Genomic DNA, 24,157 nt, shown 5'->3' on the forward strand with positions numbered 1-24,157 from the left:
TCAGAACCTTTGAGCTTTAATGTTTATGTGAGAAATATGGCAATCTTTAAACAGAATATCAAAGATACTAGATACTTTTTATATTTGTTCTGAATCAAAAAGTAGTCCAAATCTGAAAGATATAATAACTTCAATCTGAAATTTTCTAGGTTGTCAACATTTATTTATGTTATTTTAAATGTATTAGGACATTGCTGGGGGTCCTGCCATGTAAGTAAGCAAGTCAATTGTTAAATTAAGAAAGGTGTAGCTGGGCACCATGGCTAATACCTGTATTCCAGCACTTTCGGAGACTGAGGCGGGAGGATCACTTGAGCCCAGAAGTTTGAGACCAGTCTGGGCAACATGGCGAGACCCTACCTCTACAAAAAATTAAAATAATAATATTAAAGAAAATAAGTGCAATCAAGTAAATAGTAATTTTTAAAGAATATCAGTTAAACTGTTTTTGGCTCCTAAGCTATTACTGAAGTGATAATTGGTATTTTAAATATTTTTAAATTTCTAGATCATTCATTATCATGGTGTAGTAAAGTCCATGTTAGGTCTTGGTCAGCTGTCTACTGTTATCACTCAGGTGAATGGAGTGCATGCTAACAGGTAATATTTTATAAAAGAATGGTTTCCTTTTATTATTTTATCTGAATGGGGAATTTTTAATTAGTGAATTAGATGACTTAATGTTTAGTGAGTAATCAATGTTTTATGTGTTTTCATGGTATTGGAAATAAGCACCAAATTTTTTTGCCCCTCAAGTTTTTCATAGTCAATCTACCACTTAACAGTTGATCTTCTATCAAAGGAGCCATCCTTGAATTAGATTGCCCTAACACAAGAAACTTCGAGAACCCACCTGCTATTGGTTATATGGGACTTCCTGAGGCTCAAAGGGCATCTGTGCTCTGCTTACAGTATCAGTACCAGTTATTTTCTGTGCTAGAGGCGGGGGAGTGAACTTCGTGACTGATTTATGGACTATTACTGTAGACTGTGTGCATTGATTTTTACCCTAAATGATTGATGAATGTGAAAGCAGCCTTACTCTCCTAAAGAAAGTGGGTTTATTATAGAAAATCAGATTATACAAAAAATAATATGTATGTGTGGCAAAAATTAAGGCTGAGTAGTTCTTCCAAATGGAGATTAAATGTGGAGATTGACACTGCTCTTGAAGCTGCTTTGCTGTGAGAGCTGAAAGCTATATTTCTTGATTTATTCACCAGACTCTAAATGACTATTCTGGGGAGTAAAATTTGGTCAAAAGGGAATGGGATCTCAGTTAACCAAAGAATATACAGGCCACTCTTTTTAGACTACTCTGAAGCCAACTTTTTCTTTTTCTTTTTCTTTTTTTTTTCGACTTTTATTTTAAATTCTATGGGTACATGTGCAAGTTAGTGACAAGAGCATATTACATGATACTGAGGTTTAGGATACAATTGAACCCATCACTCAGGTATTGAGCATAGTACCCAAAAGATAGTTTTTCAACTCTTGCCTCGCTCCTTCTTCCACCTCTTGTAGTCCCCAGTGTCTATTGTTCCCATATTTGTCTCCATGTGTACCCAGTGTTTAGCTCCCATTTATAAATGAGAACATGTGGTGTTTGGTTTTCTGTTTCTGTGTTAGTTCACTTAGAATAATGGCCTCTAGCTACATCCATGTTGCTGCAAAGGACATTATTTTATTCTTTTTTTATGGCTGCATAGTATTCCATTGTGTATATATGCCACATTTTCTTTATCTCATTCACCATTGATGGGCATTTAGGTTGATTTCATGTCTTTGCTATTATGAATAGTGCTGCGATGCACATACAAGTGTGTGTTTTTGGTGGAATGAATTATTTTTATTTGGGAATATACCCAGTAAATGGATTGCTGGGTGTTCTATTTTCAGTTCTTTGAGAAATCTCCACATTACTTTCCACAATGGCTGAACTAATTTATATTCCCACCAACAGTGTATAAGCATTCCCTTTTCTTCGAAGCCCCTTCCAGATCTGTTACTTTTTGACTTTTTAATAATAGCCATTCTGGGCCAGGTGTGGTGGCACATGCCTGTAATCCCAGCACTTTGGGAGGCCGAGGTGAGTGGATCATTTGAGGTCAGGAGTTTGAGACCAGCCTGGCCAACATGGTGAAACCCCATCTCTACTAAAAAATTACAAAAATTAGCTGGGCATGGTGGTACACATCTGTAACCCTAGCTACTTGGGAGGCTGAGGCAGGAATATTGCTTGAACCTGGAAGATGGAGGTTGCAGTGAGCCAAGATTCCACCACTGCATTCCAGCCTGGGCAACAGAGCAAGACTCTGTCTCAAAATAATAATAATAATAGCTATTCTGATTAGTGTGAGATGGTATCACATTTTGGCTTTGATTTACATTTCTCAAATAATTGTGATGATGAGCATTTTTTCATATGCTTGTTAGGTGCTTATATGGTTTCTTTTGAGAAGTACCTGTTCATGTCCTTTCTCTACTTTTTAATGGGGTTGTTTTTTGCTTGTTGGTTTATTTAAGCTTTTTATAGATTCTGAAGCCAGCGTTTTCTAAGTACTGTTTGTATAGGTTCCAAAACTGATTCATAAAGTCTATCATTCTACAATGCCTGAGGACAGAGAATTTCACTGTTTGTCAGATGGTATTGCAGCAGTGGAATTTATGAAATGACAAGGGAAGTTTTGCAGAAGTAGAGAAGGAATGCTTACATGTTGTACATATGTTTCTCCAGATTAGTTGAGAGACCTTATGAATAAATAGGTTACAGAGATTTGGGAAAGAGTCATGGCTCAAATTGGGGTGTCAGATTTCTTTTTGACATAGACTACACATTCAGACTTCTCTTTTCTTCTCTTTGGGTCTGGGATACATAGAGCCTTCTGATCTTGGGTTGTGAAAAAGACATGTCAGTATTCAATGAAGGGTGCTATGTCATGGTTTGGCAAATGATTATGGATAGGGCAATCTCTATTTGCATTTAAACAAATATTTTTCCAAAAATATTGACTGTGCTTATCCTATTTATCATTCTTTTTAATGTAGCCATTTGTATGGATACATTCTCACAGCCTAATCCTGATTGCCATTTGTACATTTTGCTATAAGGCTTTGCGTGACACATCCCCTCTGTAACCTGTTATTCCACAAATAATCTGTTATCCAACATTTGGATAACAAATACTACCTAATTCTACTGAGATTTTTTTTTTCTGAAATTTTTATATTTTGGCATCTGATGGTAAGCTTGTAAAGTTGTTCAAAATTGGACTTTTGAAAATTACATTTCAGTTGTATTTCTTTAGCCTTATTCTAAACTGTTTTTGGTGGTGGTCATGTTTAAAAATTGGAACATATTCTATCTACTATTTTTAGAATTTTAAAAAATGAAACTTGTTAGGTCATTTGTTATCTTTTCTTTATGTGTTTTTACTGCAGAAAGAGCAAGGAAAACTTTGAGGATATTGATTCCAGCCTCTCTGTTACTTTATTTATAATATGGATATATATGTGCTGTATGCAGTGTTATTAGATTATTAAATGAAAAATTGTGCCTAGCCTAGGATCTAACATATGGCAGATATTCAGACAGTATGATTAATAAAAAAGAAACATGAGGAAAGTCTAGCTGCTTCTGTATAGTCATGATCTCAAATATGACTGGTCATCCCAATGTCACCTACATAGAATGCTTACAAAATAATTAGCCTATGTCACACTGGTTTTGCGAACTCAAATTTTAAACTGACTGAAAGTAGTTTAAAAATAGATATATATTGGCTGGGCGCGGTGGCTCACACCTGTAATCCCAGCACTTTGGGAGGCCAAGGCAGGTGGATCACGAGGTCAGGAGTTCAAGACCAGCCTGGCCAACATGGTGAAACCCCGTCTCTACTGAAAATACAAAAATTAGCCAGGTGTGGTGGTGCGCACCTGTAATCCCAGCTACTTGGGAGGCTGAGGCAGAAGAATTGCTTGAATCCGCAGAGATTGCGCCACTGCACTCCAGCCTGGGTGACAGAGTGAGACTCTGCCTCAAAAAAAAAAAAAAAAGAAAAAAGAAAAAGAAAAGGTATATATTTTGGGTAGCTAGTCTTATATACTTTGTTATGCCGTTGACAAATCATTTTAACTTTCTTAGGCTCTTGGTATTGTTCTAGATACCTCTCAACTGTCCCTAACCTATACCACTGGTCCCCCCGTATTTTTGTCTTAAATTTAATTCAGAATTCTAAGTTATTAGAATTGCTTACCTCTGCATTTATGTGTGTTCTGTTGGCTCTTTTTCTTCCTTGCTCTTTGTTCAAATTAAGCCTACAGCTATTTTTACAGTGGGCTTAGTTATTATTCAGGAATTAACTCTGCTATAATATATGGCACACTTTAATTTGTTGAGGAATGGCATCTTAAATGGTTTATTAGAAGTAATTAGTGAAAAAATATTTTTGAAGGATGGAAAGATTAAAATTTTCTAGGTAGTTTCTGGATAGAGATAGTTATTTTATATCTAAGAACAAAATACAATATAGTGTAAATTCAATAAATATAATAGAGTATGTAAACCATTGAAAAGTCTCTGAATATTACTTTAAATAAATTAAAGTTTAGTTGATAATGGGTTTCTTTTAATAGGTCTGAATGGACAGATGAATTAAACACATACAGAGTGGAAGCAGCTTGGAAGTTGTCACAGTGGGATTTGGTGGAAAACTATTTGGCAGCAGGTAAAATTACTTCTTAATATATAAGCAGTTTAGGCCGGGCGCGGTGGCTCAAGCCTGTAATCCCAGCACTTTGGGAGGCCGAGGCGGGTGGATCACGAGGTCAAGAGATCGAGACCATCCTGGTCAACGTGGTGAAACCCCGTCTCTACTAAAAATACAAAAAATTAGCTGGGCATGGTGGTGCGTGCCTGTAATCCCAGCTACCCAGGAGGCTGAGGCAGGAGAATTGCCTGAACCCAGGAGGCGGAGGTTGCGGTGAGCCGAGATCGCGCCATTGCACTCCAGCCTGGGTAACACGAGTGAAACTCCCTCTCCCTCCAAACAGAAAAATTAGTTAAGTACATAAGCAGTTTTAATATGCCATAAATATTCAGACTTAAGTAGCTTAAAAACATGCATACTTAATCTCTTAGCCTGTTTTATGATTGCCTTGTTTAGTTGTTCAAAATACAATGAAAACAGGCTGGGCATGGTGACTCACACCTGTAATCCCAGAGTTTTGGGAGGCCAAGGCGGGAGGATTACTTGAGGCCAGAAGCTCTGCACCAGCCTGGGCAACATAGTGAGACTGTCTCTACAAAAATGTTTTTTAAAAACTTAGCTGGGCATAATGGCTTATGCCTGTAGTTTACCAACTCAGGAGGCTGTGGTGGGAGGATCATTGGAGCCCAGAAGTTCAAGGTGGCAGTGAGCTATAATCATGCCATAACCCTCCAGCCTGGACCACAGAGTGAAACTCTGTCTTGAAAAAAAAAAAAAAGAAAAAAAAGATGGAGTGAAACCATCTGTTTGATATTTCTGCTAACCATTTTATCTAATGAAATAAAGCTGACACTTGGACCCAGCTACCATGACATTTCTTGACTCTTCATTTGTTTTTCAGATGGGAAATCTACAACATGGAGTGTCAGACTGGGACAGCTATTATTATCAGCCAAAAAAAGAGATATCACAGCTTTTTATGACACACTGAAACTAGTGAGAGCAGAACAAATTGTACCTCTTTCAGCTGCAAGCTTTGAAAGAGGCTCTTACCAACGAGGATATGAATATATTGTGAGGTATTTTGGGGTTTCCATTTTTATATTCCTGGCCTATAAATATCATCTGACAGCACTGGAGTTTTTTGATGAGTAAATAATTGATAGTGTGTTTGGTATTACGCATAGCTATACCAAATAGCTCTTTCATTCTTTTTACCTCACAATTACCCTACAGTTAAAAAATATTCTAACATACATCCTTTTAAGGAAAGGCAGCTATGAGACAAAATGAAAAACATAATAAAAATATCTTATGTTTGTCCTCTTGTAATGTCATAGTTTGCTTTCTGTATAACCTAAATATAATACAGACTTCTCTAACACCTGCACATCGGTGCTTGGTATTCGTTGTTTCCCTTTCCTTCCCATTTAGATATGTGTTTGTTATTTCCCCCCAAAACATATAGGTTTCACATTACTAGAAAGAATATTACCTTTTAGAGGTGACGAAGAAAATGTTAGAAAACATTTTAGGTCTATGAATTCTACCTAGGGAAAAATGATAAAGTAAATATTATAATTAAAGTATAAGAAATTTATAACATAGCGCATTTTTTTTTTAAGTTAGAAGAATTCACTATATTTAGTGTCAGCCCCTTTGGTAATATCTTAATGAAAGTAGAGTTTGGGCCACTAAGTTTAATTCTGTTCTGTAGCTACTCAGCTGTACCTTTGTGCCTAGAACTCTGAGTCGTAGACACTGACTATCATACAAAGCGGGGAAAGCTAGTGTGAATGTATCACAGTTTTCGTCACTCTTAGAAAGAAAACTACATTAATTTCACAATTTTCTGCTGGCATCTGCTGTGCGAGGTCCTCTTATTTGTTTATTTATTTAATTTGAGACTGACTCTTACTCTGTTGCCCAGGCTGGAGTGCAATGGCGCAATCTTGGCTCACTGCAACCTCCACCTCCCAGGTTCAAGCAATTCATCGGCAATATATGCAGATACCTCATGTTGGTTTATAATGAATCCATGTTTTCTTTTATCTTCATTTAGGTGGTAAATTTTGGTTTTCATGCATTTGAATTTAGTTTTATCCATCATTCTACAATTTAATTCATAGGAATTTGGGAAGCACTGCAAATCCCTAAATATTTATTTACTTAAAAAATTTTAATATAATTAATTAATTTTATTTATTTATTATTTTAAGGGATGGGATCTTGCTCTGTTGCCTGAGCTGGAGTGCAGTGGCTATTCACAGGCATAACCATAGCTCACTGTAGCCTTGAACTCCTGAGCTCAAGTGGTCCACCTGCCTCAGTCTCCTGAGTAGCTGAGAGTACAGGCACACACTACCATGCCTGACTAAAGCACTAAATATATGAACCAGTATAAATTGGTGTTGATGTTCAGTTTGAAAAGATATAAATGTGATTGTTTGCATAGCAAGGATATATTAAAGTTCTACCAAAGTAAGCTGTGTATTTTAAATTCTTTATTGCTGATTTAAAGTACATGCTTTATATATGAGATTAGTAAGTCTGAATGTGATTAACATTTTAACATGGGCTCTGTCTATCTTTAGATTGCACATGTTGTGTGAGTTGGAACATAGCATCAAACCACTTTTCCAGCACTCTCCAGGTGACAATTCTCAAGAAGATTCCCTAAACTGGGTAGCTCGACTAGAAATGACCCAGAATTCCTATAGAGCCAAGGAGCCTATCCTGGCTCTCCGGAGGACTTTATTAAGCCTCAATAAAAGGTTTCTCACGCTACTTTTTTTTAAATATCACTTATCTTGAATTTGGTATTTGGATATTGTTTGGGGGTCTGTATTTTTCTGTTTTCAAATATCAAGGCTACACTGTCTGGCTGAAAGGAACCTGGAACAACTTAAGAATCACTTTTAGATGCCATTTCTTTCTCTTTTTTAAGATGTTAAAAACATATCTGGGGGATACATTTTTTTATTGATAAAAATAATAAAGTTTATATTAGGTAAAATGGAGCACTATAAGAAAATTTAAGTCAAGGCTTTTTAAACAAATTAATCATTGATTCCTTTGAAATAGTATATGAAGAAGGTTCTGTGTTGGGAACAGGGGCTTTCAAAACATTGGAACTACTTGCACAGTGTATGACCCAGATTTCAATTGTTTTAGTTAAGTTGTTGCATATACTTACCAATGGTCTCTTTCTCTCCCATGTTTTGTTACTTCCTCTAGACCAGATTACAATGAAATGGTTGGAGAATGCTGGCTGCAGAGTGCCAGAGTAGCTAGAAAGGCTGGTCACCACCAGACAGCCTACAATGCTCTCCTTAATGCAGGGGAATCACGACTTGCTGAACTGTATGTGGAAAGGGCAAAGTGGCTCTGGTCCAAGGTAATGGCCAGGGAAGTGTCATCAGATATATATTCTGTTGGGAATTATGTACTTTCTTAAAAGGCCAACTGAGAGAACATAACTAATTCAAATTAAGAACCTTTTTTTCTATCACTTTTCTTCATTGGTTATCTACCATGGTCTGGAAGTAACTGTTCTTTTTACCCTAGTCTCCAGATACCTTCCCATTTCAAGATTGAATGTGCAGTTCTTTCAGTTTTCATCTATCTTACATTTTCCTTGACGAAAATTGCCTCTTAATTTTTTACCTTATGTATGTTTACAGGGTGTATATAGTAGGCACTCAGTGAATGTTGGTTAAATGAATATAACTCTGTCACTTAGTCGCTGGCAGATAATTAGTTCTCTATGGACTTACTGGTGTTGCTATCAAGATTCAGTTCTGATCTAGCCAGAAAGGGCCTGCATCTGAACAGAAGTTCACAGCAGTCTTCAGATTAAAGCAATAGTAATAAGAAGGGTGTTTTTAAAATATTGGAGCTACTTGCAAGATTTTTTACTCAGATTTAAATGACTATTGCTTACGTTTCTCCTCAGGCTAGTCACCAGTCTAGAATTAGTAATAGGCATAGCACGTTTTGGAATTGACACTTGGCAACTATTGTTAGTGTCATTTGTGGTTACACCAACTTTGTGGTGGCTGAGAAAGGACTGGAGAGGAGGTGTTTCCTGGATGAGAGGGGAAAGTAATTTATTCAGTGTGCATTAGTCAGTCCTGGTCATTTTGAGTTAGTGCTAGTCTATGTATTATGATACCTTAAACTCAATATGTTCAAAATGGAATTCATTATCTAATACTGAATATCTGTTTCTCCTCTCATGTTTTCTATTTTTCTGAATAAGACTTTATTTCATCCTCCCATTGAAAACAGAAATCTGGACATCATCTTAAATTCCTTCTGCAACTTCACTTTTCACATCCAGTTGGAGACTAAATCTTTGTTCTTCAACCTTAGAAATATCTCTTGAATCATCTCCCTCTTATTTATTTCCATTGCCTTAATTTATGACTTTATTATTTATACCTTCTAACAATATTAACCTTTTTTAGGATCTCACCATTTCCCTTTGTACATTACTGCAGTCTGTGGTCTTTCTAAAACCTACATCAAATCATGTTGCTCCTTCAAAAAGATAATCCTATAAAGTACCTTTAGGATTAAGCCTGAACTTTAGGAACTACACACGTCCCTTTCTGATCAAGTCCTGGCCTACTTCCTCAGCTTCATTCATCACCATCTCAAAAACCCTTCAAACTTCAGCTAAAATCAGACTATGTGCTTTTCTTCCAATTAAAGTTACTATTCCATTTACCTAGAATGCCCTTCACTAAATTCTCTGCCAAGAAGATTTCTACTCATTCTTGGAAACCTAATTCAGATTTTTTTCATTGATAACTTTTCCTGACTGCTGTTCTCCATTTTCCTATATTCTTCAGGTAGGTTTAGGGGACTCTCTTCTCTATGTTGTATAATGCCAGTGTATATTCCTCTGTTGTAGTACTTAGCTAATATGCTGTCGTTTCACGGTCTCTTTCCTCACGGTCTCTTTCCTCACGTGACTATGAACTTTTTTTTATGCCAGAGATTTTAATTTGTTCATAATTGTCTTCGGTTCCCTGAACTTTGATTATAGTCCTTTCTTGATATCCATGGGGGATTGGTCCCAGAATTCTCCACGGATAACAAAATCTGTGGATACTCAAATCTTTTATGTAAAGTGGACACACAGTATTTGCATATAACCTGTGTACATAGTACTCTTGTATACTTTTCTAGGTTACTTATAATACCTAATACAGCGTAAATGCTTTGTAAACAGTTATTATACTTGTATGACTTATTCATATTATTTTTATTATAGTGTTTATTTTTTTATTCATAATATTTGTTTTTCTTTTTTTAAATTTAAATTTTTATGTTTTGAGAGAGACAGGGTCTGGCTCTGCGGCCCAGGCTTGATGCAGTGGCATGATCATAGCTCATTGATGCCTTGGACTCCTGGCCTCAAGCAATCCTCCCACCTCAGCCCGCACTTTGTAGAAAAGACTATAAGCATAAGTCACCATACCTCACTTTCTCTTTTATTAAGAGACAGGATCTTGCTCTGTCACCCAGGCTGGAGTGCAGTGGTGCATCGTAGCTCACTATAACCTCAAATTCCTGGGCTCAAGCAATCCTTCCCCCTCAGCCTTCCGAGTAGCTAGAACTATAGACATGAGCCACTGAACCTGACTAATTTTAAAATTTTTTGTAGAGACAGGATCTTGCTATGTTGCCCAGGCTAGTATCAAACTCCTGGCCTCAAGCAGTCCCCCTGCCTTGGCATCCGAAAGCACTGGAGTTACAGATGTGAGTCACTGTGCCCAGCTATTCCTAATATTTTCAGTCGACTATTGGTTGAATCCATTGATGTGGAACCTGTGGACACAGAGGGTCGACTCCAATTATAAAATTAATTAGTAAATGAATGAATGAGATGAAATGAAGCAATGCTTCAGTTTTAGAATTTTACTTTAATAAGGGGCAAATAAAAGAGAAACATGAAATTACAAATGGATTTGTACAAAAACATTTTTTCTTTTTCTTTTTTCTGTAAGATATACAAAAACTTAACTAATTACTCTCACAGAAAATAGAAATATGTTTTTAAATTAAAGGGCTTATTGTTGCCTTTTTTCTTTTAGGGTGATGTCCACCAGGCACTAATTGTTCTTCAGAAAGGTGTTGAATTATGTTTTCCTGAAAATGAAACCCCACTTGAGGGTAAGAACATGTTAATCCATGGTCGAGCTATGCTGCTAGTGGGTCGATTTATGGAAGAAACAGCTAACTTCGAAAGCAATGCAATTATGAAAAAATATAAGGCAAGTATATGCATAATGCAGTTTTAGTTAACTCTTTGTTGATGGGATAAAATGGCTTAAGTCTATATGGAAAAACATATCTATAAAAATAACCAGGAAATTGTTTTGACTTTTCAGTGGGTATATAACATAAGTATATGGAATTAACACAAAATAAATATACTCATTAAATTGCCACCGACTCAAGAAATAGAATACTATTTGAGCTCTATAACCCCATTCCTCTTCATCTCAGTAATCACTGTTCTCACCCTCTATTTCAAAGTTAACTACATCCTAGCCTGAAAATTTTTGAGCAAAACCAAAGTATAACTTCTTTACTAGGTATTAAACTTCGTATGGATGGTGTTGGAAGAGATATACCTCTCAATAATCCATGGGTCAATGAAAACTTTTCAGTGGAAATTTAAAAATACTTTGAATTGAATGATAATAAAAATGACATATCAAAACCTGTGCAACTAAAGCAATTCTTAAAAGGGATTTAAAATTTGATTTGCATATACTAGAAGAAAATAAAGGTTCAAAATTTAACGATCTAAGTATCCATCCCAAAGAGTCAGAAAAGAAACTGAAAAAGTAAGGGGAGACAAAAACATAGAAGAAAGGAAATAATAAAGCAAAGAGCAGGTGGCTAGAATTTGTGGGACAGATTAACCGAGAGAAAAAAGTTAAACAGAATAGTTCCTATCTGCATAGGAATTGTGTTGGCTGAATACTAGCCTGCACAGGAATAATTCAGAATTTTATGAGGCCAAGCTAGGAATAACTGCTGGGGAAAGAATAAACATGCGGAGGCTATAAGAACAATTTCCAGAGCTCACACAGGATTGAGAGTCATTCAGTCTGCCAGCCAGATTGAGAGGCCTCATTGCATAATATGGAGCATTCAGTAAAAATCTTAAAAGGGCCACACCTTAGAAGTAGGACTAAATTTAGCGGGGCATGGTGGCGCGTGCCTGTAATCCCAGCTACTCGGGAGGCTGAGGCAGGAGAATTGCCTGAACCCAGGAGGCGGAGGTTGCGGTGAGCCGAGATCGCGCCATTGCACTCCAGCCTGGGTAACAAGAGCGAAACTCCGTCTCAAAAAAAAAAAAATAAATAAAGAAGTAGGACTAAATTAGTTCTAGGCTAAAAGCTACTGTATATCCATACTAGAAGAACAGTAAAACAAGCTTTAAGAGGATTACACTGATCATCAAGTAACCTTACTGCCTGCCAGATGAAAGTCTAATGCTCTTTAAAGCAAGACAACAAAATTTTTTTTTTTTTTGTTTTTTTTTTTTTAGACGGAGTTTCGCTCTTGTTACCCAGGCTGGAGTGCAATGGCGCGATCTCGGCTCACCGCAACCTCCGTCTCCTGGGTTCAGGCAATTCTCCTGCCTCAGCCTCCCGAGTAGCTGGGATTACAGGCACGCGCCACCATGCCCAGCTAATTTTTTGTATTTTTAGTAGAGATGGGGTTTCACCATGTTGCCCAGGATGGTCTCGATCTCTTGACCTCGTGATCCACCCGCCTCGGCCTCCCAAAGTGCTGGGATTACAGGCTTGAGCCACCGCGCCCGGCCGACAACAAAATTTAAAACTTGACAACATAAAAATATGTCTTGCATCCAATAAAAAATTGCTATGTGAATGGAGAAGCAGAAATATTTGAGCCATAGATAGGAAAAAAAAAATCAATAGGAATAGTTCTAGAAATGACAGAGATAATGACTTTTATAGATAAGGATTTTAAAATAGCTATTGTAAATAGGCTCCATAAATTTAAGAACATAAACAAAAATAAGAGCATGATGAGAAGAGAGAGAACTCAAAGATACAAGAAAGACCTAAATAGGACCAAGAGCCAAAGCAAATGGCACAGACAGTGCTTATCTTTAGATCCAGGAGGTGTTGCGTTCTGATGAAGACAAATAGGAGTCCAGCTCCTGCTCCTTGCCTACAAGAAGATGTCATGCCACCTAAGAAACTAATCTTGATTTGCATTAAAAACTATGTTATCCTATAGGGCAGTGATAATGAGGCAGTTTCTGAAACCATGCTTGGTAAGTTTCACCTTCCCAGTTGGAGAGATCTTCTGAATTTATCATAGTATGTAAGACACACCAACTTATGAGGCACACAAAAACTCACCAATACTCAGCAGCAGAATTTGATAGCCCATATTCCAGTTCTCCCATCTCTGCTTCGGTATAAAGCCAGGGTTAAGGAAGAGAGATGTTCTCAGACTGCCAGCTTTTCAGGTTCTGTTTCCTCTGCATATACCCCTAATTTCCTGTGATAACGGCCTAAGTAGCCTCTTCTCTTGTTCTGGTTGCATATACATGATGTAGACAGAAATGAGCAGAGAAAAGAATAGACGCTGACTACTGTAGAATGACATGCAGATCCAAGGGGCCACATACTGCATTATTGCACTTACATGAAACGGCCAGAATAAGCAAATCCATAGAGACAGAACATAAATTAATGAGTACCGGAGGCTGAGGCTTGGAACTGGGAAGTAACTGCTAATTGGTACAATTTTTTTTTTTGGAGTGGTGAAAGTGTTCTGGAATTAGAAAGTGGTGATAGTTACACAACTCAGAGAATATACTAAAAACAACTTTAGAAGTATGAACTTTATAATATATTAATTATATCCCAGTAGAGCTGTTATTTTAAAATATTATACAAATGGCAATTTTTAGATAAAAAAGGAAGTAAAAGATACAAGGACTAGTAAAAAAAAATAGGATATTTATTAATTGAAGATGATAAGAATACATACATATATAGAAAATTCAAGCCGGGCACGGTGGCTCATGCCTGTAATCCCAGCACTTTAGGAGGCTGAGGCGGGCGGATCACCTGAGAGATAGGGAGTTTGAGACCAGCCTGACCAATATGGAGAAACCTCATCTCTACTAAAAATACAAAATTAGCTGGGCATGGTGGTGCATGCTTGTAATCCCAGCTACTTGGGGAGGCTGAGGCAGGAGAATCGTTTGAACCCGGAAGGTGGAGGTTGCGGTGAGCCAAGATCGAGCCATTGCACTCCAGCTGGGCAACAGGAGTGAAACTCTGTCTAAAAAAAAAAAAAAAAAAAAAAAAAAGGAAAAGAGAAAATTCAAACAATTATAAATAAATTATTCAAAATACTGAGTGAGTTAAACAAGATTGCCTGATGATTTTATTTCTATATGACAACAAGAAAGGAATTTGAAACATACCATTTACAAGCAAAAAGTGCTTGAACAGTTGGATATCTGGGAGGAAAAAAATGATCTTCAACCTCTACCTCCTACCATAGATAAAACTGCTTCAAAAAAAGTGGATTGGCCATTCGCCTGTAATCCCAGCACTTTGGGAGGCCAAGGTGAGCGGATCACAAGGTCAAGAGATCGAGACCATCCTGGCCAACATGGTGAAACCCTGTCTCTACTAAAATATAAAAATTAGCTGGACATGGTGGCTGTAGTCCCAGCTACTCGGGAGGCTGAGGCAGGAGAGTTGCTCGAACCCGGGAGGCGGAGGTTGCAGTGAGCTGAGATTGTGCCTCTGCACTCCAGCCTGGCACCTGGCAACAAAACAAGACTCTGTCTCCAAAAAAAAAAAAAAAAGTGGGTTATAGATCTAAACTGAAAAGCTAAAATTATAAACTTCTAGATGAAGAAAATCTCTACAACCTTAGGTTAGACAGTTTTCTTAGGTCACACAAAGCATTAAGCATTTAAAAAACAAAAAAACCCAATAAATTAGATTTTCATCAAAGTTAAAACCTTTTCTAAGAAAGACAGTTAAGAAAATGAAAAGATAAGCCTTAGACTGGGAGAAAATACTTGCAATGTATATATGACAGAGGATATGCATCTAAATTATAGAGAACCCTACAACTTTGTAAGACAATTTAAAGATCTATGATACCAGAGACAGTGGCTCAGTTCTGTAATTCCAGTGCTTTGGGAGGCCAAGGCCCAGGGATAACTTGAAGCCAGGAGTTCAAGACCAGCCTGAGCAATATAGTGAGAACCTGTCTTTACAAAAAATCTTTAATAATTAGCTGGGTATGGTGATGAATGCCTATATTCTTAGCTATTTAGGAGACTGAAGCAGGAGGATCACTTGAGCCTAGAAGTTCGAGGCTACGGTTAGCTATGATTGCACCACTGCACTCCAGCTTGAGTTACAGAGTGAAACTTTGTCTATTAAAAATATATATAAAGATCTGCAAAAGTCTTGGATAGGCACTTCGTAAAGAATACATAGAAACAGCCAAAAAGCAAATGAGAAGATGCTTAACATCATTAGTCATTAGGAACATGCAAATTAAAACCACAATGATATAACACATTATACTCTAAACTGGCTAAAGTCTAAGAGACTAGGAGTACCTATTAATGCAATAAATGCACCTGGTGGGAATATAAAAAGTTAACTTAAATCTACTGTATTCCATTCCATTCTTAGATGTTTATTCAACACAAACAATTACATATGTCAATAAAAAGACTTGTACACAATTGTTTATAGTAGCTTTAGTCACAAAAACTGGAAATAGACCAGCTGGCCATTCTCAGAAGAATGGATAAACAAACTGTGATATAGCTGTATAGTGGAATACTACTCTACAGTAAGAAGAAATGAACTACTAGTACATGCAACAAGGTAGATGAATGTCACAGATATGCTGAAAGAAAGAAGAGGGGCATAACAGACAGCATGCTTGTATGATTCCATTGATGTGACATTTTAGAACAGGTACAACTAATGTATATGGATAGAAATTATATCAGTAGTTGCCTGGGTAGTTGGCAGGAGAGTGATGGCAAGGGTGGGTGCCCATAAGAACTTTGGAGAGAGTTAGAAATGTTCATTTTCTTGACTGGAATGATGGTTCCATGGATATATATGTTTGTCAAAAGTTATCAGTTTGTACTTAATGTGTAAATTTTATTGTATGAAAGTTCTGCCTTGAGAAAGTTGATTTAAATTTTTATTTTATTTTATTTTTGAGACAGGGTCTTGTGCTATCAACCCAGGCTGGAGTGCAATGGCATGATTATGGGTCACTGCAGCCTCTAGCTCCTGGGCTTAAGTGATCCTCCCACTTTAACCTCTCAAGTACCTGGGACTGTAGGCACACACCATCACACCCAGCTAATTTTGGATTTTGTGGAGATAGGGTCTTGCTGTTCTGCCAAGACTGGTCTCAAACTCCCTGGCCTCAACTGATCCTCCCGCCTCTGCCTCCCAAAGTGCTGGGATTATAGGTGTGAGCCACCATGCATGCCCAGCTTAAAATTTTTAAAGATATCATTTAGGATAGCAATAAAAATATGGAATACCTAGGATTAAATTGCACATAAGACCTCTCCAAAAAATAAAAATTAAAACATTAGTGAGTGAAGTAAAAAAGACCTAAATAAATTGGTAGCTAGAATACATGCATGAGTGGGAAAACTCAGTAACATAATTATTTCACCGTAAATTGACCTAGGGGTTTAATACAGTACTCACCAAATGCTAACAGGTAATTGACAATTAGAATTCAAAATTTATGTGGAAACATAAAGGCCAAGAATAACCAGGAAGCTTTTCTGTCACCTTTAATTTTTTGTTTTATTTTGAAATAATCTTTGATTTTTAAAATGTTGCTAGTAGTATAGAGAATTCCCATATCCACCCTTTGCCAGGTTTCCCTAATTGTAATATCTTACGCTACCGTAGTATCAGAAGTGGGAAGTTAACATTGATAAACAACACTGTTAACTATCGGTCAACCACATTTCACTGGTTTTCCCAATAGTGTCCTTTTGCTGTCTAGAATTGGTAATCCCATATAGCATTAGTTGTCATATCTCCTTAGTCTCCTCCAATCTATCTGAGATGCTCTTTACTATATTGTGTGAGGTCAGGTGCAGGGAGAAAATAGTTGGCCCAATCAAAAGACGTAACTGGGGAGAGTTAATGAAAAACTAGGTTAAGGAAAATTAACAAAGGATGGTGAAACTACCCCATAGCTAGCAACAACAGAGAATCATTGCTAATTCTAGACCTGAAGGAGCAAAAGGATAGGGTGTTTACTGAAACCTGTAAAGAGAGCTAAATTTGTAGGAAAGGGCCACTGGGCCAGAATTTAACCTTAGGGAATGAAACACAACCACTGTCAACTGCAGTCCAGCAGAAAGGAAATCAGCAGGTACAAAGACCTTAACCTCACTCTCCTCCTCACCCTCTACTGCCTTCCATTGATTGAACTTGACAGGAAGCCAGAGGGCAAACAGGCCCATTGATATAAATCATAAATTTCAATTTCCTGGGCCACTGAGCAGAGTGGAAAAGGCTAAACATGGCAAGTATATCTGTCTTGAGTGACAAACAGTGAATAACCAAAATAGTCTTTTCAGTAAATGTTGTTGTATCACTTGGATATCTTACAAGAAAAAAAAAATCAAACTTGATGCCTTCTTCCCACCATAAACAAAAGTAAACTTTAGGTAGATTGTTAATCTAGGTCAGAAGTTAAACATAACAAAATCATTAACCATAAAATAAACAATAATTTATGTTTATCAGAAGATACTATTGTGAGTTAGAGGCAAGCTACAGATTAGAAGATATTTCCGGCTGGGTGTGGTGGCTCATGCCTGTAATCCAAGCACTTTGGAGGCCAAGGCGGGCAGATCACCCGAGGTTGGGAGTTCAAGACCAGCCTGACCAACATGGTGAAACCCCGTCTTAAAAAAAAAAAAAAAAAAGATATTTCCAATATATTAGAGGCTCATATCCAGAATATGACCCAGCATGTCCCCATAGGATATATACAAGAATGTTTATAACATTATTATTTGTAAATTTTATATTGGAAGTAACCCAAATGGCATTCAGTTACAGAGTGGATAAATACATTGTAACATATTCTTATAATGGATAACTATTTGGTAAACCTAATTTATATGCAACAACTTGGATTAATATCACAAATGTAACATTGAATGAAAGAAGCCAGTTAAAAAATAATACATGTAGGGGCAGGCATGGTGGCTCATGCCTATAATCCCAGCACTTTGGGAGGTTGAGGCGGGTGGATTGCTTAAGCTGAGGAGTTCAAGACCTGCTTGGGCAACATGGCAAAACCCCATCTCTACAAAAAAAAATACAAAAAGTAGCTGGGTGTGGTGGTGTATGCCTGTAGTCTCAGCTGCTCCATAGACTGAGGAGGAAGGATCACCTTGAGCCTAGGAGGCCAAGGCTGCAGGGAGTCATGAGCATGTCACTGCACTTCAGCCAGAGCAACAGAGCAAAACCTTGTCTCTAATAATAATTATTATAGTATGATTCTGTTTATTTAAAAGTTCAAAAACAGACAAAACAAAACTGGAGTTCTTGTATGAGGATGATCAATTTGTGATAAGTGATCAAGTTGTACACATGAGATTCATGTATGTTTCTGTATATAAACTTTATTTTTCAAAAGAAAAGTTAAAAATCTTAAAATGGGGAGAGAGAGAGCAGTAGAGAGGGAGGGAGGAGCTTTTATATAAAGGTAATTACTTTGTAATAAGTGATCAAGCTGTAAATGTAAAATTTGTATATTTTTCTGTATGAATTTTACTTTTCAAAATAAATATTTAAAATCTAAGCTGAAATGAGAGTGGTAAGAGGAAGGAAGTTAGGGGAGGAGGAAGAAAGGAAGACAGATGGGGAGGAAGAAAGGAAGACAGATGGAAAGGAAGAAAGGAAGGAAAGACCAGATTGACTAATATGTTTTTCTGGCAGCCCTTGCCCTGTGTGGCTGGTTAGGTGCATGAACCTAGCATGTACCACACATCTAATCATGTCTTTCTGTCCTGTATTCCCAGGCAGGTTTGTGTCTGTAGAGTCTCAAGATTAGAATCAGTAGAAACTCAGGGTCTCACTTAAGGTTTCTGGTCTAAACTATGTTCTTAAATTTGTTTCGATTAAAAGTAGAACTTCATTAAAAAAAAATGGTCAATGATCCTATGTATTTCCTATCACATTTCATATAAAATATTAAAAATTAATAAACCACACAAATGTTTAAGTCAGGAACATCAAGAAGAAATAACAAAGGAGACTGAGTGTGGCCAGAAAGAGAGGAGAAAACTTGGAAGACAGTGGCCTGACAGAAGTCAAGGGATGAAAGCATTTGAAAGAAGTGGCTCAGGCAACAGAAACAGATATTGAAGAGAGTTCAAATGATAAAAGAACTGTAAAATGTCTCTTGGATTTAAGGAGCTCCTTAGTGAAGTGATGAAGACTGAAGCTGAAAAGAAATAGTTTTAGGAATGAATGTGAGGTGGAGAAATTCTTTCTAGAAGCCTGCTTCTGAAGGAGTTGAGAGAAAGGCAATAACTTGTGAGAGATCTTGGAGAAAACCAGTATACCTGATTTTTATTTTAGCATAATTTTTTGCTTTTTAAAGTCCTACCCTCTTTAGAGATTTGATATTACTTCTGCTTTGAGGATTTTTTAAAATGCCTTTCATGATATATATCTATACACATACACACACACACACACACACACACACACCCCACTTTAACCCATCTAGACACTACTTTGATATATCTTTTAAAGTGGTAATATAAATGGAATTTTCTTCTCCTAAGTTGCGAATTCTTCCAGCACTATTTCGTGCTGGACAGTGGAGAGCCCACCAGAACCAGTCAGCTCTCCTGAAAAAGCCTTTGTAAGAAGATAGCTCTTCCTTATCCATATCAAAAATTGAGTCTGCTTTTGTCTTTGCTTTGCCTAGATAAAGGTCACATACTTTTGATCCCTAATCATCTATTCATACTTTACTTCCCAGCATAATGTGAGATTTCTTTAGGTGAGTATCCTGTGTTCTTTTTTACAGGATGTGACTGCATGCCTGCCAGAATGGGAGGATGGGCATTTCTACCTTGCCAAGTACTATGACAAATTGATGCCCATGGTCACAGACAACAAAATGGAAAAGCAAGGTGATCTCATCTGGTATATAGTTCTTCATTTTGGCAGGTGAGTGTGAGAACTGCATGTTTGCAGATTAAATATGTAAGGATGACTATTAATATTGAGACTTATCACATGTCTTAGCATATTCTAGGTATTTTCTGGCTTATCACTTATTCAGTATATCACCTTAGATAAGATGTAAATTTTTTCTTTATGCAACTTTTTTCTTCACTTTAAGAACTAATTTTTTAAACGAAAAAAGTTATTTTTCATTTAAAAGTGATAGGCATGTGTTTTGGAAAAAGTCTCTCTAACCATGTTATTCCTCTGCTCTCACACCAACACAAAATCATCAACACGGTAGAAGACTTCCGTGACCAAAGATGTGGGGTTTTTTTCCCCCATATACCAACCAGTGGACACCAGCTTGGTGTCCTCCAAGCCTGCTCTGACATTCCACCTGGAGACAGTGTCATTCCTCAAAAGTTGAGGAGTTAGTCACACAAGACTGTCCCTTCCTTCCCCTAGTTGCAAGTCTGGGCCTCTGGAACATCTGACTAACTGGCTTCAAGTTGGGGTTCTCACAACCTCCTCTTGGGTTCAATAAATTTGCTAGAGCAGCTCACAGAACTCAGGGAAACACGTTTACTGGTTTATTAAGAAAGATATTTTAAAGAATACAGATAAACAGCCTGATGAAGAGTTACATAGGGTACGTTCTGGAGGGTTCCAGCACAGGAGCTTCTGTCTTTATGGAGATGGGATGTGCCATCCTCCTGGCACACGGATGAGGTCTTCATCACCTTCCTGTCAGCCTCCATGTGCTCAACTCTCTGGAAGCTCTCCAAACCGTGTCCTGTGGGGTTTTTAATGGAGTCTTTATTACATGGATATGATTGACAACCATGTACAAATGTGAGTGGACAAAAAGCTCATAATGTAAACCCAGCAAGGCCTGTATGTTCAAACTTTTCTTGGCCTCTTTTATATAGCATTCCGTCTTCTAGGGTATGGGGCAGGATCGTCTCTGGAATGAGGATTTTTTTTTTTTTTTTTTTTTTTTTTTTTGAGGCGAAGTCTCACTCTGTCACCCAGGCAGTGTGCAGCAGCATGATCTCGGCTCACTGCAACCTCTGCCTCCCTGGTTCAAGCGATTCTCCTGCTTCAGCCTCCTGAGTAGCTGGGATTACAGGTGCTCACCACCACACCTGGCTAATTTTTTTTTAGTAGAGACAGCATTTCACCATGTTGGTCAGGCTGGTCTCAAACTTTTGACCTTGTGATCCACCTACCGGTGCCTCCCAAAGTGCTGGGATTACAGTTGTGAGCTATGGCGCCCAGCATGGAATGAGGATCTTTCGACCCACAGTCAGATTAGAATCCTGCCTTGGGCTGGTGAGTGAAGGACAAGAGAATCTTATAGAGAGAGATTCTGTTTCCTGAGGCCTAAAGTGCCCTGACATTATAACAAGGAGTTAGGAGCCAGTAACTGAACTAAAACCAGTGTATGCGTTGTAATACCACAGCATGTATTTTTTAAAAATTCAACAGTACCAAATTAAGTATCCTTCCCATTCCAGACCCTCATCCCCTGAGTCTCCAACTGTAGAGTTTCAGAAGACCCTAAATTTCATGGAGACACACACACACACACACACACACACACACACACACACACACACAAGTTTTTTGAGATGAAGTCTCACACTGACACCTAGGCTGGAGTGCAGTGGCGTGATCTCAGCTCACTGCAACCTCCACCTCCCAGGTTGAAGCAATTCTCCTGCCTTAGCCTTCTGAGTAGCTGGAATTGCAGGTGCACACCACCACGTCCAATTAATTTTCTCCCAGGCAGAATCATTCATATAGTTTTAATATGTAGATATTGATTCCTATTTTTGAATAAAAGGAGAGCATGATAAAGCCAGAATTTCAAGAATATTAGTCTGGAGTTTATTGAAGGGAAGAAATGTGGAATTAGGTGACTATAATTTCCCATAAATTAAATGATTGGACCTGACCTAGGCTTATGGCCAAAGAATGCAAATGAAGGCACACAGATCCTAAGGAAAGATTAAAAGAAGTATTGATAGATTTTGATTAGAGCAGAATTTATACATTATGCAATATGTTCAATGTATATGTATATTTGTATATGTATATGTATATTTGTACATATACTGTAAGTGGAAACATAGTGTGTGTACATGTTTTTGATACAAGGAATATAGAGCTAAATGAGGAATATAATAAAAAAGTAGAAAGAGGAGTCAAAAATAACTTATAGGAAGAAATATTTATACCATAATTTTTGTGAAAAGGATATATATAACTGATGTGGTTGTTTGAACCTTTAAATTTTAATTTATATTAAGAAGCTATGCTAATAATGTTCCTCTTTTATATAATTGCAGATCTCTACAATATGGAAATCAGTTCATATATCAGTCAATGCCACGAATGTTAACACTATGGCTTGATTATGGTACAAAGGCATATGAATGGGAAAAAGGTATAACTCTTCACATAAAAATTTTAAAGGACTAGGAATTACAACTTTGGTATAAAGTCAGAATTGGCTGGACAGTCTAAATTCCTAAAAGCTTAGAAGGCATTTGATAATTAAGATGTTATGTAAGTGTGAGTAAGAAACTAAATGTTCAAAAGGAAAGGAAAGACAAATCATAGACTTTTAAAGTAGTTATAATTCAGGGCTTCAAGTAAAAATCGATTATTTCTTGATGAACCTAACACATATTAAAAGTATTAGTTTTAGCCAAATAGTTTACCCTAAAACTTAAAATGGGTGGTGAACATTAATGTCCCTTGGGTTTTTGAAATGACTTTAAATATTTTTTCTAGTTGGACAGAGACAACTGTCTTTTCACAAATTGGCAACTGATCTAGGTTTGGGTATGGAAATAACATATTTTAAAGCTATTTTTAAAACAAAATTTTTCTTCTGTGAAATGAACTGATGTATTGATTTTTCTTTTTCCTTAAATGTTTTTTAAACTTTTTTTACCCCCAGCTGGCCGCTCTGATCGTGTACAAATGAGGAATGATTTGGGTAAAATAAACAAGGTTATCACAGAGCATACAAACTGTTTAGCTCCGTATCAGTTTTTGACGGCTTTTTCACAGTTGATCTCTCGAATTTGTCATTCTCATGATGAAGTTTTTGTTGTCTTGATGGAAATAATAGCCAAAGTATTTCTAGCCTATCCTCAACAAGCAATGTGGATGATGACAGCTGTGTCAAAGGTAATCACCAGGGTCTTTTACCATTTTATATGAATTGATTATGTAATACTAATATGTAGATACAAGTTCCGGGGTTTCTCTTCTATATTAGATTAGTAATTTTAAATGTGTTTTAAAATTATAGCATTCTATCTTAATTTAATATTTGAATATATTTACCGGATGAAATGAAGTAATTAGTATGTTTAAGATCAAATAATTCAGCATGTTTTCTTTATGAAGTGTAGTAAACTGTTCATGCTTAATGCAAAATTATTACCTATGTTTTCACAAATGTTTTAATCCAAAGTACCTGAATTTTTTTTTCTCTTAAGAGACAGGATCTTTCTCTGTTGCCCAGACTGGAGTGCAGTGGTGGGATCTTAGCTCAGTGCAGCCTCAAAGTCCTGGGTTCAAGTGATCCTCTTGCCTCAGCTTCCCAGTAGCTGGGACGGTAGGGGTGTGGTACTATGTACACGTGATTTTTAGATTTTTTGGTAGAAACGGGATCTTGCTATGTTGCTTAGGCTGTACTCAAACTCCTGATCTCAACTGGTCCTTCTGCTTTGGCCTCCCAAAGTGCTGGGATTATAGGCATGAGCAATTGTGCCCTGCCAGTACCTGAATTATTAATAGTAAAAAAACCTGTATTGCATCATTAATTGGAATTCATATATTGATCAGTATATGTAATAAGTAAATATTTTAGAGAATGTAAACACAGAGACATAAAACAAAAATAAAAATTCACACCTTGGACCATTCATTAATATTTTGATATAATTTTATTTGTATATTTTCTATCATATTTTAACACTCCATTTAATTATGTTGCCATATAATTTCATATTTTTCACTTAAGATTGTTTCTATGTTATTAAATATACTTTGAAGGTATAATTTTAATATATAAAATTCTAAAAAATAGCTTTTCAATAACTTATTTAACTAGTTGGTCATTAAGGTTATTCCCAT

The 24,157-nt window shown here is 37.0% G+C and overlaps 1 protein-coding gene and 1 long non-coding RNA gene across 6 annotated transcripts in view; both read left to right on the forward strand.

Moving 5' to 3' along the window:
* Positions 1-24,157, forward strand: part of ATR (ATR serine/threonine kinase) — a 108,868-nt gene that overhangs the window by 80,949 nt on the left and 3,762 nt on the right. For all 5 annotated transcript variants that reach the window (XM_032264380.1, XM_032264372.1, XM_032264355.1 and 2 more), the window contains 9 exons: positions 509-600; positions 4,636-4,727; positions 5,611-5,788; positions 7,304-7,483; positions 7,947-8,106; positions 10,814-10,993; positions 19,860-20,002; positions 22,354-22,451; positions 22,971-23,203. In XM_032264380.1, coding sequence (XP_032120271.1) covers positions 509-600; positions 4,636-4,727; positions 5,611-5,788; positions 7,304-7,483; positions 7,947-8,106; positions 10,814-10,993; positions 19,860-20,002; positions 22,354-22,451; positions 22,971-23,203 — 1,356 coding nt within the window. The remainder of the gene's footprint in view (positions 1-508; positions 601-4,635; positions 4,728-5,610; positions 5,789-7,303; positions 7,484-7,946; positions 8,107-10,813; positions 10,994-19,859; positions 20,003-22,353; positions 22,452-22,970; positions 23,204-24,157) is intronic.
* On the forward strand, positions 18,303-19,199 carry LOC116540795. Its single transcript, XR_004264589.1, has 2 exons — positions 18,303-18,848; positions 18,903-19,199. It is a non-coding gene; the product is annotated as an uncharacterized LOC116540795 (long non-coding RNA).

The sequence above is a fragment of the Sapajus apella genome, unplaced genomic scaffold, assembly GCF_009761245.1.
Source record: "Sapajus apella isolate SASKATOON/1434 unplaced genomic scaffold, GSC_monkey_1.0 scaffold4, whole genome shotgun sequence".
Taxonomy (NCBI): domain Eukaryota; kingdom Metazoa; phylum Chordata; class Mammalia; order Primates; family Cebidae; genus Sapajus; species Sapajus apella.